The sequence below is a fragment of the Erpetoichthys calabaricus genome, chromosome 8, assembly GCF_900747795.2.
Source record: "Erpetoichthys calabaricus chromosome 8, fErpCal1.3, whole genome shotgun sequence".
Taxonomy (NCBI): Eukaryota; Metazoa; Chordata; class Cladistia; order Polypteriformes; family Polypteridae; genus Erpetoichthys; species Erpetoichthys calabaricus.
In genome coordinates, this window is record NC_041401.2 from 176,909,804 (window position 1) to 176,927,367 (window position 17,564).

At 34.9% G+C, this 17,564-nt stretch overlaps 1 protein-coding gene across 4 annotated transcripts in view; it reads right to left on the minus strand.

Moving 5' to 3' along the window:
• Positions 1-17,564, minus strand: part of rerea (arginine-glutamic acid dipeptide (RE) repeats a) — a 365,998-nt gene that overhangs the window by 208,578 nt on the left and 139,856 nt on the right. For all 4 annotated transcript variants that reach the window (XM_028807869.2, XM_051931035.1, XM_051931032.1 and 1 more), the window contains exon 2: positions 4,777-5,221. In XM_028807869.2, coding sequence (XP_028663702.1) covers positions 4,777-5,077 — 301 coding nt within the window. In that variant the 5' untranslated portion in view covers positions 5,078-5,221. The remainder of the gene's footprint in view (positions 1-4,776; positions 5,222-17,564) is intronic.

Sequence of the window (17,564 nt, forward strand, 5' to 3'; positions counted from 1 at the left end):
AACTGAATCTCAGGGACAGACCCTACAAAAGGTTGGCATTGATTTGAGGCAAGATTGCTTTTCACATGGCCAACTATACGTTGCATGCTCAAGAGTAAGCTCAGCGCACAGCTTGGTCATATTACAACTGGAGTGCCGAACTGACAATGTGGTATACAAAGAGATCCTTAACAAATAATTATTGGTATATTTTCCCTCAGTTTAAAAAGGTTTACTTTTCTTCTTAATAAAAATTTTAAAGCAGTACTTCGCTGCTGCGAAGCGTGGGTATTTTGCTAGTACTTAATATAAAGAAGCACTACAACTAAAATTTTCCTATAGCTTAGAAAAGCAGGTGCTGAAAAAATTCATTTTTGTGATTAGCCGAATTATTGATCACAAGTTTTTTTGTATTGAACATGGGTCAATTGGGATCATTGGCCAGTCGATTAGAGCATCACTACCAGGGTGCCTCATATTCTGTGGTTGTAGAGTGCTATGCTGGTAGACTAAATTTCAGGTGCAAAAGCTTGTGATCATTTATAATAGGAATATATCATTCCTAAAGTACTGTAATATGGAGATTCTGCTTAAAACGGTCGCATAGTAGAGTAGCACCTACATTGTTGCTTTGAATTTTGCATCTTTTATAAAGTTTACTCCAGATCGATGACAAGCTATCTCTACAGTGTTAACTATTGCATTTCAATATTATTTCCCTGTTAGAAGTTATTCTTACTTTAGAATTACATTCAGTTAAACTCTGCTTATTTTACAGTTCAGATGGTTTCCATAAAATTACAAATTTAAAACATTAACTATTACTGCATGGATCAAGATTTTTATGCCTCATTTTGATCAGTTATTTATTTTACAGAAAATTGGCTTATTTAACAGTACTCTGACCTTCATAAGCATCAGACAAATGACTGAAGCAACCATTTCTAAATGACCTATCTTAAGCAACAATTAAATCATATTTTAAAGGTGTTGGGGTCTCCTTTATTAAGAATTGAAATGTAAATGGCATCTATTGTTATTGACTTGTAACTTTTATGCTTTGCTTAAACCCCTATCTTAATATTTACGTTCTAGGTGTCAAATGCAAGAAAAAAAGTGTAAAACAGAATTATATAAAGTATTTAAAGTTATTGATGTGTTAATTTTGAGTGACAGTTATAAGCCAGCAAGAAGTCAATAAAAATGCCAGCTTGTGAATTGATTACAGTTATGCTAAATCACAGTGGATGCTGTATGCCTCAATTTGTGTAGCTGTAAGTTAACATTGTTTGTTGATCTATATTAGTCTTTAATGTTCTTTTGCTCAGTGTACATTCTGACTAATTTTGGTTTTTAAATATAAGGGCAAACAAACTGATGTTTGGTTAACTGCAATAAAACAAATTAGATGCCTGGACTGATAAACAAAACATTTGTTACATTTGCTTGTACCTCTGGAAACTGTTCTGCTAAGAGTTTTTCAAATAATAAATTTGTGTATGGGATTATGTTACGCCTAATGATTACTAGCTAGAGTTGGGGCTTTGTTTTGTTATTTCTACCAATTTTTCAAAAGTTTGACACAACTCAAGAACTTGTTGAAGATACTCTTAACTTTTTCTCAGAAGAGATGCCCTCAGGCACAGAACCATCACCTCAACCTTTACCTCTCTAAAAATGCTGCAATATTCTTCATGGGGAATTCATTGACGGCATGGACTCGTACTGAGACTAAATGAGAAATCTTGGTCTATGAGAAATTACTACTGTGAATTTACATAGGCTCCGATCAGGTTTTTTAAGTCCGATATTGATCACCAATTTCATGTTACTTGATCATCCAATTCCAATACACATTTTTCTTTATCTCATTAAAAACTTATTACATTAATCTCCTGCATAACCAGACAACTAGAAGTCTTGTGTCCTATATAGACCGCAAGTTTTAACTGTTCATTTTTTATTAACAAAATTAAATTCTTTAGGCTTATTGTTCAGTGACATAAAATACTAAAATAAATAAAATTTCCTTAAAATACACACTTTAATAAAAAATGTACAAAAATATTTATCCATAATACATACGGCATAAAAGAAAATAAAATCCTTTTTATAATTATAAGCTGTCATATTGTTTAGTTTTTTCTGTAATGTACTTATGTGAAACAAGACTTCATTAAAAAAAAAAAAAAAAAAACACATTCTAGCCATCCCCTGTGGCTCCGCCCACGTAGTAGTGAAACAGGACAGTGAGGAGGGCCCTGCCTGGCTCCCAACTCCTGACGTCACTCTTCTCCCTCCCCTCGGCCCGCGGCCACTGTCTTGAATTAGCATGAATATATCGCTCCTGCAAGCCAACTGTGATTCTTAGCATGATGAGAAAAGTCACCAAATCTACTGGAATGTTCAAGCAAATCATATAAAAATACCTGATCTAAATCCATTAAGTAGTTCTCTCGTTTGCTAGCTAAGTGGAGGTAGGGAACGCCCTGAGGCTGGCGTGCGAGTGAGGAGGGCCCCGCCTCCCTCCCCTCAGTCGCTGCGTGTCTCTCGGATTCGTACAAATAAATCTGTACTGTAAGCGAACCATGATACATAAGGCAATGAGTGAAGTTGCAAAATCAACAGGAATGTTCAAGCAAATTATAGAAAAATAAATAATCTAAATCCGTTACATAGTTTTATCTTGAAAAGCTTACAGACAGACAGACACTGGATTTTATATATATATATATATATATATATATATATATATATATATATATATATATATATATATATATATATATCTCAGACAATCAATTAATTGATATTGGCAATTAAATTTTGCTTAAATGAAAATATATATGCACTTACAGGTTTTACTCATTTTAAATCATTAATTGCACTACTGGTTTTTGCTGTGAAAATTTACATTTACTATATTTATACAGGTGTTTTTTTTTCTACAGTGTATCAACTATACATTCATAATTCTTGAGGGGTAATTATAAAACATGGATTGGATACTGTAAAGCTTAGAAATGGACTGAAAATATTGTTTTTTGTGACTGGCCTTTTTTTTTTGTTAAAATTGGATGAAAGTTCCTAATATGAACACAGCTATCCAGACCATCTAGGCTGATGTGTAAGATAATGTGGTTGCTTTTAGAGAGTCAGTAAAAACATTCTTGAGCTCTGCCATGAGATTATTGAACTCTGTAACAAAACATGTTACTCAGGATGATAGTGTTTAAGCACAACAGTTTTTAAGGGCAGTGTGCTCCGTGGTTAATCTCTCAGGTGGGCGTTAGCCATATCAATCTCTTGGATCAATAGCGTGAGTTTTCCGCATTCGACTAATACGACCGACATTATAATATACCGGAAATTATACACTAAAATCAAGCCCCGACTTAGTCCATGCCCCCTATTTATTCTGTAGGGTTCTAGTTTTTACTCCCATATTTTTTCAATCATCACCTTTAAACAGAAACATATTTCTCAGTGTGGTGGCCACTGACATTTGTCATTTTAGTGAATGAAATAAAAACATGCTTATTAGAGAAGTTAACATGAAATGTAATCAAAATTGTGACTGCTGGCTATTAACATTTTGTATGGAAACACTGCATACAGTGTTTTGATTAACAAAAAAGTTGAAAAGGAAACAGTCTGAGTATTGTGCACTAACCAACTCACTGTTGATCAATATTACTTTAACCACCAAATTGCCCACATCCACTTTTTAAAAGGCATGACTTTATATATAAAAAAACAGATATAAGAAAGAACCGAGGTACTGACACAAGCCCAGGTTGAGTGTCGTAATAAGCCAGAATCATAAAAGTTTTGAACTTTTGGTTTAATGTTCTTAACAGTTGTTTGCTACATGGACATGCTTAAATTTGAAAAATATACATATTATAATTTGATGAACCATTAAAGAATGGAAGAGGAAACATTGAGAACAATTTTAAATAAAAACAATACTGCATCAAATTTTAGCAGCAAAAAGGAGAGATAAAGATGAGAGAAATAAATGCTTTGTGCTATGGTTGCTTAATTCCAAGTGTTAATGCTAAAATACATTCAAATCCCATTTAACCTTTTTCCTCACCTAAAAGATCAGCTCATGCATGACAAAGGCAAAGCAATGTGTTAGAAAACAAAGAAACTTAAGGATTCAGCCTGCAACTGTAATATTGTCTTAAGACCAAATAACTAAGTAATGCATTTGTGCTTCTACCTGACCTTTAGAATTCCAGTTAAATAAACAAAAGGAACAGCTTCAAATATGTAATCCAGCAGGCCAAAAAAAATAACATTAGACAAAGGCAATGTAAAACCTTTATAGTACTGACATTTTCAGTGTATACTATACACTGGCATTTAACTCAGCTGGAAATATGGGGTGGGGGTGTTTTGGGGAGTTCGGAAAGCAAAGAATAAAAGTACTATGGCAAACGAATACCAAAAAAAACAGCTACACAAAAATAGTGTTACAGCTCTTTAAATAAAAGCTATTAAATGACCGTAAATGTGATAAACGCTACACTTTAGGCATGATTACAGATATCTTATGTTGTTTTTAAAATAAAAACTAAGCTTTAAGCGAGCTAATGACGTTAGGAGGTATCTATCTGAAGAATGTGAATTTCCCATTGGGATTAATAAAGTATCTATCTATCTCCTTGGCCTTTACCACTTTTAATTAAAGAAGGCTGTTAATCACTAATCTATCACATTGAAATTGGACTTCATAATTTAAGGCTTAAAATGAAAATTTAAAAAAAAAAAAAAAAAAAAACCTCTTACCTCCTGGTCTGTAAACAATGTCGTCCTCTGTGATGAAAGAAGTAATTTCACCATTTTCAGTCCGCTCATAACGAGATTTCTTTTTGGGGGGCTTTTTTTTGGTCTTTTTAGTGGATTCTTCTGTGGTGGCACTTGCATTGTCATTTTCTTCATCTTCACTATGGTCACTTTCTGCATAGTTCTTGGCACCGCCTTCTAAAGTACAACTTCGTCGTGGACGGGATGTCTCATTTTCTCGCATCTTCTCCCTTTTGTCCCTATCCCTGTCCCGATCTCGGTCTTTCTCTTTGTCGGCAGTCATGATTCGCCACGTACCTTCCTCTGTCCTCTCACGGCTGGGCCTCCGTGAAAGGTAGACAGTAAGCCTGGGCTTCAGTCTTCTGAATTTACCACTCAAATCCAGGAAAAATTCAGCCACACCAACAACCCCAGGGTTTCAGAAACGCTGCAGAAAAGAAAAAGTACAAAAATCATTAAGTGTGTACAAAGGTATAAGTATTACTATTATACAAATATATGGCAATTAATAACACTTATCTTTATTTCATGCAGAAAGGAAAACATACTATTGTTGTGTAAAGTGTAATATAACAAATTACTACCCCAAAACAAATGATCAAGAGAACATACTGTGTTCTACGACAGCTTTATGCTAGCTTAAAAGCACAATTAAAGATGGTACGTTTAATTGTATGTAAACATGCAGCCTACAAAATTATACAAATGAAAACAAATGATTTTGAAAAGGATAACATTTTAATAGCAAAATTGTATGTGATGAACACCCATTTATGACTGACACTAAGCATCAGATTTTATTAAACTAGCATTGCAATTTATATCAGCAGAATGCATCTGACAAACTAAACATATACAGGGTAACTACTCAGGGTTTGGGAACGTAGAATGACCTATTTAATAATAATATAAAGAATCACATAAAATTATATAAAATATTAACCATATGAATAATAGATAACCTATTTCAATTATCACAATGTTTCCTTGTTGATGTGTAAATCATCTTGGTATGACTTACCTTATAAACTATAAATATTAAATAAAAACTTTGTAAAATGCAAAAAGGTTATTAAATATTGGGAGATACAGTTTAGCAATATGTTTCCTACTGTAAACATATCTGTATTTGTTGTTGCTATTTAGTGTGTATTGGTAATACTCTAAAAGAGCAGTAGTTGCAGAATGCACAAAAATGTGTATAAGGCTATTAAATAGAAGCAACCTAACATTCTTCAGAGTAAAAGTTATAAGAACCCTGCATTATACGGTGCCAAGTAAAAAAGCACAAAAAAGTCACACACATAGAATTCCCCAACAAATTGGGACTGCGAAATTGCATACTACGCCGGAGTAACTGCTAAATAAAGAGAGTAAATGAATAGTATTTCCCAGTGGGTCAAAAACAGCTGCAGTGGTGTAGCATGGAAATCTTTAAATGATGAATTATGCAATACAGATCAAAAAAGTGATGGGGGTGCAGGCAAAGACTTAGCAAAGGAATAACAAAAATCCAATGACTGTTTACAAGATAAAAACACATACTGCTGAAACTCAAAAGGTCTCTATATACATAAACTTTCTTGACAAGTTTACCATGACTTAATCCAGATATCTTTTGAAAAAGAATACAGTATGGAAATTTATATATTGGGTGGAATCAAATCCAAAGATTAGCTGGATTAGTTATCCAACTGTATGCATAAAACATGCAAAACACTAACTTTACTGCTAAAATATATACATACATTTGAATAATCAGCATACATCATAAAGAGAAAACAAGTCTCATGGGAATTGTTTTTCTAATTGAAGACCTGCTTCTCCTCCCTTATTCAACCCACTTCTCCCCCCTCATTCACTGGTCAAGAGTCCAGTGTTCAATTCAAAATGTCATTCCAATGAGGCTTTAGTTGCCTGTTCATGATGTGCACAGATTAGTTCAGAAATATATTAACAATATTACAGCAAAAACAAGCATATTTTGTACACACAACTGGAAAACCAAAATGTGAATTACGCAACATAAGTTCAGATTTTTTTTTAATGGATGTTATTCACATCATTTGCCATTGTACAGCACTGGTCACTATTGGCTAGTATTATATCAAACATTTTTTTCTCCATTCTGCATGAAAACATGTTTTTTTTGTTCAGCCACCAATGCAAAGTACATGGGGTAAGTAAAATATAAAAATCATTTTTGGGTGAAGTATTACTTTAATGTCACCATTTACAATATATCCTTGGAAGAAAAAAAAAAAGTAAATTTCATACATCTTAAATTGACTAAGTTTGGATGAAGGAACAAATTCCAGTGAGAAGATATTGAAACATATTAAAAATAAATAATGATATTGCAGCAATTACCTACCAGTCAACAAGTACTTTTAAAAGCAGCAAACTAAAACTGAGTCAATATTTATGTCACAGTCTTTAAAATGATCACAGATGAGGTTTTCAATAACAGCAGCAGTGCTTACAAACAACACCTTTTTAATAAGTTTATAAGTCAAAAATAACATTCTACTACCAACCTGTGTAAATAAAGGGATTCAAGACTATGCTGAGGTTTGTTTGTTTTTTGTTCTTTTTTTTTTTAACACAAAATGGAAAGTCAGATACTCTTTATTTCCTATTTTATGTTACAGAAAAGTTACAAAATTACAAGTTTACATTTGCAAAGTTTTATATAACCTCATTCAACAAAGAACATGGTTAAAATAAAAAAAAAAACTATCACCTCAATCAAAACTAGAGCCAGTGATGAAAATTTACATACTACATACTTCAGATTAATAATTTGAATTGTCTAATATACAAGATTAGAGTTTACAACTGCTACTTACTGCTTTAAAAAAAAATACACACCTCACCAAACTGTGTCTGCTAACAACACATAATCAGATTCTACCACCATAGCACAGAACTCCTCTAACTTAGCTCTACAGTTACAGTACAAGGTCTCTCTTTACACATAGACCTATTAAATTAAAAACAGCAAGCTAAGGAAATGTGCAAATGTGCATTAGATTACTGAATTTATCACGTTCAAAATTAGGTGAAATGTCTTCCAGTTAGCAGCAAAATATTGCACATTTTAAGGTTAATAAAGTGTTAAGAGTGACAGTAGAGATGTAAGTATGATCTAAGCAGTTCATGATGGAAAAAAGAAGTAGATAGAGACTGCATTAAATATATTAGTGACAGTGAAAAAAAACGTGCAACCAAATTAAAAAATACAAAGGGCAGCTTCCACAGGTCACAACAGTACCCGCCATGAAGATGTATAACTTCTCTGCAACTAGACTGAACATAGGTGCTAAGCATAAACAAGAATTAAGCAGATTTACATAGGAATCCTTAGGGCCCAGACTGCACTCATTCTTCACGCTAACTTAAGACATAATTATTCTGCTTTCTCAATTTTAAGATTCTAGCAGTTCTATTTCAAATACATGCAAGTGGTGTTGGTAGTATGCAGACACACAGTACAGTGAAATTCTTACTTGCATGCCAGGCAGGCACTCTCCAGCGCTGCGATAAACAAAGTACCTCCCAGCACCCTGAATGACACAAACAAATCCAAAGGTATGCAAAAAGTGGTGAATTGCCTACAAACTAGGCACAGAGAGAGGTATAGATAATTAAAAACACAATGTAGCAATAATGTGTTTGCCCTTTTAATGGAACTATATTATATGAAAGCTTTGAAGACTCCTTAATTAAAAAATCATGTTGTTAACAATTTTCTTGCACTAAGTCAAATCTAGGGTTGGGGCATCCAGAACCTAGCTGGGCAGTGTCAGATGCAAGGCATGGAGTTGAAGTCAAGCTGGTAAGATGCATTGTTCTTTTCACTTATCTTTATCATTGGTGTACCAGAATGCAAGTTATGAACTGATCTGGTGTTACCGAGTATGTATGTCTACATTGCTGTACACCCAAATTTGAACCAATAGGGCTATTTATGCACTCAAAGCTTGAGGGAAAGTCCCCCCACCCCAAAATTAACAAATATAGTTTTAGCAAATGAAGGAATTAATGCTAACAAATATTTATTATTTTACACTCCTATATTCAGTACAAGCTCATGGCATTCCCATTCCTAAATGTCAATCAAGTCCTGCTGCATCAACATTAGAAACTCTTAACGAGAGCAGGTTATACAGTCCAAGAACCAAGTTTTAAGTGCCCCTAGAATCCCACTGTCCACCACACACTTGGTTCTGTGTGAAGAAAAAGTTCCTAATGTTAAAATTGACCCTTAACAAGTTTCCAACTGTACCGCCAAGTTCTTGTTGAACTCATCTTAAAATAAGTCTCAAACCACTGTACTAGTTCCTTTAATAACTTTGAACACTTCAATCATGTCACCTCTTAATCCCCATTTACATTAACAGAAAAGGTTCAACTCCTTCCTTTCTTCACGACTCATCCCCTGCAGTCCTGGAATCAGTCTAGTTACTTTGTCTGTACTTGTTCTAGTGCTATATCTTTTTATTCTTTTTAAATAACACAGAGATCAAAACTACATACTGTACTCCAGGTGAGACTTTACTAGTACATTACAAAGTTTAAGCCTAATCTACCTTGGCTTGTACTCTGCACATCAAGGTGCTATTTAACTTTAATTGTTGTAAGCCTTCTTAATGGCTTCTGAACACTGCTTAGAGGTTGATAGTGACAAGCCTACTACGACTCATAGGTCCTTCTCATAAGGTATACTTCCAAGATCCAAACCTCCAATTCTTTATCCAAATCTAACACTTTTACTTTTTATATGTATTGCCTTATATTTACTTACTTTAAATTTAATTTGCCACAAATTTGCTGAAGCCTGTATTTTGTCCAAATCCTTCTGTAATGACTCAACAGATTTAAGATTACAGTATTTGTCCACCCATCTAACTTGGTATAATCTGCAAAATTAACCAGCTTGTTGTTTAAATTCCTATCTAGAATATGTAAAGTGTTTTGCTAATATGTTTGAAAATGTATATTGTGATAAATGTACAATACTAAAGATTGCTAGGTGGCTACCCAAACATAAGGCCTTTAAACACATATATCCACATTCACATTCACATTCATACAGGGTCATCTGAACTTGACTTGCCAATCAGCTTAACCAGCACATCTCTAGGAATGTGGGAGGAAGTCAAAAGGAAGAAGAAATTAAGAGGAAAACCCATACAGATGAAACATACAGTACCGATTCCACAAGGATAACAACGTGGAATGGGATTCAAACCCAGAATGCCAGGGCAGCAGAATTGCTGAACACTGCATCACTATGCTGCCCTCAATTAAATATGTTTCTTATAATTAAAAAACACATTTATGTATTTGTCCTGTACAAACTAAAATTGCATATCCTGCCATGTAAAATCATTATTCAGGCACATTTTGCCATGTTAACTCATGCCAGTCACCTACTACTTCATTCAACTTCAGTATTTTTTTTTCCTATGTAAATGTTTCTATATTGCATAATTTTTATTTTTGCTGTGTAAAGGGCATGAACTTGGGCTGAAGACCTCATCAGGAAGAGATGAAAATAAAAAATGACAGGCAGCTGGCAAGAGTAACATGTGTTGACAAAATAAATGCTTTTCTATTTATACAGTAATGAGAAAGAATTTACAGGAAGTTGAATGATGCAAAAGTTATCTGTGATATCTCTAAGGGACCAAGAGCTACAAAAATATGAGAAAATGCTTTCCACTTATTTGTGCAAAGTATTTGCAGGTTCTGTTCTGTTCACAGCTGTTAAAGGGTTACGAGTGATTGTACCAACAAGGCTATCTGATAGATATTCAAAGATTATTGATCGTAATTTGGTGCATGCCCAAAACACATGGTCCAGTGAGGCTGGAGCTAGAAGGCAGCATTCGCAGGTTGAATCTTGCCCTTGGAACATTTTGGATAGTTTTAATCGGGATAAATGAGCTTGAAAGAAATTTTTAAGCTGAATAATTGAATGTTTTTCACATATGGAGCTAGAATGTATTCTATGCATGGCTGCTTTCCACTCCTTTTCTGAAATGTTAACTTAAAGATTCTTTCCCCAATGTGCCCCAGGATCTTTGAAAGGAATGGACTTTAAAATGTTTTTATAAATTATAGAGATGCTATCACTGTCTTCAAGACTGATCATTATTTCGTCTGGAAGAGACAGTTAGAAGGTGAGGATAATTAGGCAGGTTCAGTTTAGCAAAGTTTTTAGCTTGAAAGTAGCGGAAAAAGGTGTTGATGAGAAGTTAAATTTGAAGCTTAATTGCTCATAGGATACAAAAACATTATCAACATTCAAGTGTATAAATATTTTAATCCCAGACATTTTCCAAACATTAAGTACTATGCATATCTGAGAGTAGAAAAGAGTGGTTGCCATGTAGAGATGCAACAGATAAGAGCTTCTCTGTCTTAAAGTGCCTCCTATATTGTGGCTTTATCAGATACACTGAAATTAACTGCATATTGATTATTAATTTAGTGCATCTGATTGTAATTAACCTGTAACAATATAATGGTCTAGGGAATAGCCAAAGTATTCCAAATACCATAGCAACTTTAGTGTTGTTACTCTCACTGCACCTTCTTTTTCTTCTTTCAGCTCCTCCCATTAGGGGTTGCCACAGCAGATCATCTTTTTTCATATTATTCTCACTGCACCACTCGGAGTATTTATATCACTATATCTGAGTGGGAAATCACAGATCTACAGCAGAGCATTATCGGTATACAGCATCAAGCACACACTGCCTCAGCCATGCTGCCTATTTGAGCTGCTCTCACACAGCACATGCTTCAAAGCCTTTCCTGTACTGACCTCGCGGTTCAGAAACAGTTTAATTCCAAGAACTACAAACATACTCAATCAGTCCATCAAGTGCTCCTTGTAGAACTCTTTGTACTTAAAAGTACAATTACCTCACTGTAAACTTCCAATACAGTTATAATATTGCACAACCTGAGCCACTTTATAAAGCGCGTATTTACATATGACGTTATCATTTTTAAGATGAAATGCAGCAAAATATTTTATTATATTATACAGATAAAACTTTAATTATTAACAATATAGATTATTTAAATGAAGTTAAACATGTGAGGACACTGTGTCACTGCGCTAGCAAGGATCTGGCGCTCTGTTCACAGATTTTTCCTACCTCGTGCTGTATTCTTGCTGGGTCTGGCGCAACACTTAATGTATAGAATAATTAAACACGTACTACGAAGATATTTCAATTTTCCTTAAATGTTTTGAAGAATCGGCATTCTAAGCTTACAGATGGCTTAACGTCTATTATAGAGCTGATTGTGTGCCGATTGTGTATTTGGAGAAAGAAAAGTAAGGACAGGAATTGGGGGTTAGTACGTTTGAAAGACACAGTACTGCTACAATAAAGTATTGCATCGAGGGTCGCATGGTGCAACAAGCATCTTGCGTGAGACACGAACAATCAATCAGCCACCGTGTTCCCATGTTTAATAACATGCTTTAACTCCTATCATCATGAAAATGATATCACATATACATCTCAGTATTTTAATTATTCAGAGAGCTGTAATATTACGAATGTAATGGATTCTGTGCCCTGTCGGAGGAAGAGAAAGCCCACGCACATAAAGCACTTAGAAGATCAAATACAATACAACGCATTTAACATGCTACTTTCGTTACGATGGGATATGAGAAACTAGTAAATTAAATGATTTAAAGATGAAGTTTATGATGTTCTACTTTAATGACAAAATTAATTACGTGATTAAAGTGGAAATTTCGAGATTAAAGTTGACATTTCCTGCTTTTTTCCCCGCTGTGTGCCTTTTTTTTTTCTCTGTACTTTACTAAGCTTTCATATGACACTGAGACGGTGGGCTACAACTCGCCTTTCACGGCGACTTTGATATGTGAAAACTTCTTTTTTTATTTCGGGCACTGTGCGACTTTGTGAACTTGTGCTTTCGAGTATCCACTTGGTATTCGCTGAAATTCTTCTATTTTGCCCCATGCATTTGCCATTGTCTTTTTACAGAAGGCTGAGCTTAAGGGCTATTTATATTGATTTGCATATTCAAAGAGGTGTAATTCTGGGAGGAGTTGTGGCGAGACAGCAGGCGCATGCACATGAGTTACTTTCCACGCTGACCAGGATTTATGTAGCGGAAGAACGTGGAAGTTGGCGTACGCATAGATTTATGCATCTGGATTTTGTGTGTAAGCACATTTCCGCTTTTGTCCGTACACCATGTTATAGTGTGAATTCTACGCACGGTGTTATACATGAGGCCCCAGGTCTTCTTCTTTTGGCTGCTCCCGTTAGGGTTTGCCACAGCGGATCATCTTGTTCCATATCATCCTGTCCTCTGCATCTTGCTCTTTCACACCCATAACCTATATGTCCTCTCTCACCACATCCATAAACCTTCTCTTAGGCCTTCCTCTTTTCCTCTTGCCGGCAGATCTATCTTTAACATCCTTTTCCCAATATACCCAGCATCTCTCCTCTGCACATATCTAAACCAACGCAATCTCACCTCTCTGACTTTGTCTCCCAACCGTCCAACCTGAGCCGACCCTCTAATGCCCTCATTTCTAATCCTGTCCATCCTCATCACACCCAATGCAAATCTTAGCATCTTTAACTGCCACCTCCAGCTCTGTCTCCTGCTTTCTAGTCAATGCCACCGTCTGCAACCCATATAACAAAGCTGGTCTCACTACCGTCCTGTAGATCTTCCTTTTCATACTTGCTGATAACCATCTGTCACAAATTACTGACACTCTTCTTCACCCATGCCACCTTGCCTGCACTATCTTCTTCACCTCTCTTCCACAATCCCTGTTCCTCTATACTGTTGATCCCAAATATTTAAACTTAACCACCTTCGCCAACTCTACTTCCTTCATCCTCACCATTCCATTGACCTTCCTCTCATTCAGACACATGTATTCTGCCTTGTTCCTACTGACCTTCATTCCTCTTCTCTCTAGAACATATCTCCACTTCTCCAGGGTCTCTTCAACCTGCTCCCTACTCTTGCTACAGATCACAATATCATCAGCAAACATCATTGTTCAAGGGGACGCCTGTCTAATCTGGCCTGTATATTTGCCTCACAGCAATAAAATTGAAAGTTAGGTAGTGCCATGCCCGCTTCAGCTTTAGGTCACTGTAGTGTCACCCTTCAGATGTGTGGATATTTAGAATTCCAAATAAATGAGGTTATGATGGAATCTAATTTCTTAATGTATACAGGGATAGGTTGAAATAGGAAAAGAAACTTGGGAAGGATGTTCACCTTAACAGTCTTGATTCTACCTGCTAATGTGAGATGGAGGGTGGACCATCTATTCACATCTTAAATTTTTTCTATGCTAACAGCAAAATTTTGTTGAAAAAAGAGCTTTATATTTATTTGTGACATTTACCCCTAGATATTTAAACTGATCTGCTAAGGTAAATGGGAAGGTGCCCAGGCCAGTATTGTGTCCTAGAGAGTTCATTGTAAAAATAAAGCACACTTTTAATCAAATTAATTTTGAGTCAACATCTCTTTTGAAAATCTGCTAGTGCTTTTAGGACTGCTGGCATGGAATTTTGTTGATCAGATATATACAGTACCATATTATCAGCATATATTTTCTGTTGAAGTCCATCTCTGAAAATCCCTTTTATCTCTGATGTATTCCAAAAGTAAACAGCCAACAGCTCAATGGAATGGTGAGAGGGGTCATCCTTGTCGAGTACCACATTCTAGTTTGAATAATGTTGTTAATATGAACTGAGGCTTCCAGATTAGTATAGAGTAGTTTGATGCATGCATATGTGTTTGGGTTGAACCTAAATTTGTGCAATGTGGTGAATAGGTAGTCCCATTCAACCATGTCACATGCTTTTTCTGCATCCAAAAAGATAGTACGGTCTGTGGAGTGTTAAATTTATTGGGTGAATATATTATATTAAACAAACATTGAAGATTAGAAGTCAAGTGCCAGTCTTTAATATTTCCAAAGAGAACACTTTTCCAGTTCTTCTAGCTAGAACTTTGGAGAGTATCTTAACATCATTATTCAGGAGTAAGATTGGTCTGTATGATGCGCATTGTAGTAAGTCCTTATATTTCATAGGAAAGACAGAAATTAATGCTTGATGGTAGAATTTAAGGATTGAGGTAGAACTTTGTTATGTTTAGCTTCTGTAAACATTGTTAATAATAGTGAGCTAACTTATTAGAAAATGTTTTATAAAATTCCACTGGGTAGCCATCAGTGCTGGCTGCTTTCCCGCTCTAAAGTGAGTTTATAGCATCTAGTAATTCTGAGTGTGTCAGAGGTTTATCCAGATCCACAGCACTATGAGTATCTAGCTGTGGTATCTGTAATGAGTCAAAGAACTCCTCAGATTGTGTCTTAACTTCTTCAGACCGAGTGCAATATAAGGATCTCTAGCACTCTCTAAATGTATAGGATACGTTTTTATGGTCTATGATTATATCTCCTATTTTGGTAACTACTATTACTGCATTAGGGACTTCCTGCTTGTGGATTTGTTGGGCTAAAATCTTATTGGCCTTCTCTCCGTGTTCATAATAATGATGTCATGATTTAAAGATGAGCTGTTCTATTTCTTTTGTAGTCAAGAGGTTAAATTCAGATTGCAAAACCTGTATTTTCCTATAAAGTGCCTCATTTGGAGACCTGGCATATTTTAGATCTATTCTGGTCATTTCACTGATTAACTCAGACGACTTCTTGGTTTCCAATTTACTTTTGTGAGAAAGATATGAAATAATCTGTACTCTTAAAAATGCCTTCAGAGTTTCCCAGAGTATACCTGCAGAGACCGAGACCTCTGGAGATGTATTTGTCTCCAGAAAATAATCAATTTGCTTGGATATGAATACATTTTTCAATTGATTCTAGCACTTTTTCTTTTCTAAAGAAGGAAAAAAGAAAACAGCAAGCATAAGCAGAAAGGTAACTCCATTCTTCAACACATGGGCAACAGGCCTACTAATGTTGTTATACACTAACCACAGTCGACTACATATGGAAATCCGCCTGTAATTAGAATACTCACACACTAGTACTCACATTTAGAAGGCTATCCTCTATTTTATTTTAATAATTGTTTCACATATTGCTACCGAAATTTTACAAAAATTACTTTAACAGCAGTCCTTAATTAAAGTGACAGAACTTTTAAAATAACATTGAAGGTGTAATGTAAACGTGACTATCTGAAATGAAGCTTTTGAAAGATAATTTGATGATTTGTGAAAATTACTCAATTTTAAATTCTTCATTATGTGAACATAATGAAAATCTTCTCTAAGCAAACATATTCCACAATTTTGTTCCAAGTTTTCAATTTTTATAACATGTTGCTGTCTTTATTACATGTAAAAAAATTATGTTTTCATTAAGAACAAAAAAGTGTTCTATGTAGGCTATGTGAAATAACTTTTGATAGTGACACAATCTCAAGTAAAAGATACTGCTCTTGACAGTGCAAGTCTGTCAAGTATGTGCCTGACATTTTGTTACCATAACAAAAAAAAAACACACACACAAAAAAAAAAAAAAACACTTTCCACAAAATGCAGTGTGTGCCCTTTCCTCTTATTTATATTATTCAAAACATTTCAAACTGATGGTTTAACTTTGGGGTTTTAATACACTGTAATTAAAAATAATTTTACTAAACACTATTTAGAGGTAATAGTCAATCCAAAAATGAAAAACAATTATGAAAATGTATGGCATTTTAAATATAAAATACCAAGCAACTTTTTGCAAAATAATGTAAAACACACTCTTTGAAAAAATTACTTGCGTCACAAGGTATCATTTAAGAAGCTGCATGTTTTCAATGACCTATATCCTAAAGAACAATAATTTCTCTAAGAGTGTTCATGCAGTTAAGTCTATAATGAATACTGAGCAGTTACAACAAGATTTATTGTTCGCATATGCCACAAAAAGCATTGTAACCTTCCAAAATGATTAGCCCAGAGAACCTAACACTAAAAAATAACTAGTAATCAAACGTTTTCTTATTTAACAAAAACTAAATTGCCACATCTCTGATCTGAACAGAGAAAAAACTGTATATCTGGTAACTTGCATTCATGAGTTCACAGGAAATCCTCTACTGGCACAGTCATTAGATCAGCACACTTCAGCCTTTGCCAGCTAAATTATTTACAGTTATCCGATGGCCTTTCACTCTACATCTCATAGCAGATGGTACAAGAACATGCAATATATTCACAAAGCCATTATTGTCCTGCCAAAAGCACCTTCACCCGAGACACCACAGGATGGTGTTACATCTAATTACATTTCATTGCTCAAACAGCCACGCTTACAGCTGTAGCCATAACTATTCAGAGTGTTTTTACATACTCCAGTGCAAAAAGTGCAGCTATGTTCATGGTAAGGAGTTAAACGTTATTTTGGCTTTTAAAATTTAAGAAGACACAAACACAGTGTTAAAGGAACTAAAAGTACATACTCTGTAAGACTACTCCATTACCAAGCATATACACAGTAGACAGTAAGCAGTCTAAATTTATTTATTCATGTTTAGAAAAAAACTCTTTGTTTTATCAACTGCAGGGTGGTAAAACACATCTCAGCAACATTCTCACTTCCAGAGACTTCAAGATATGATAGAAAAGCAGGCCCAGAGTAGTTAGGTCACAAAGAATCAATGGTTGCTTAAATTACATGAGTTATCTCATAGTTCCAACAG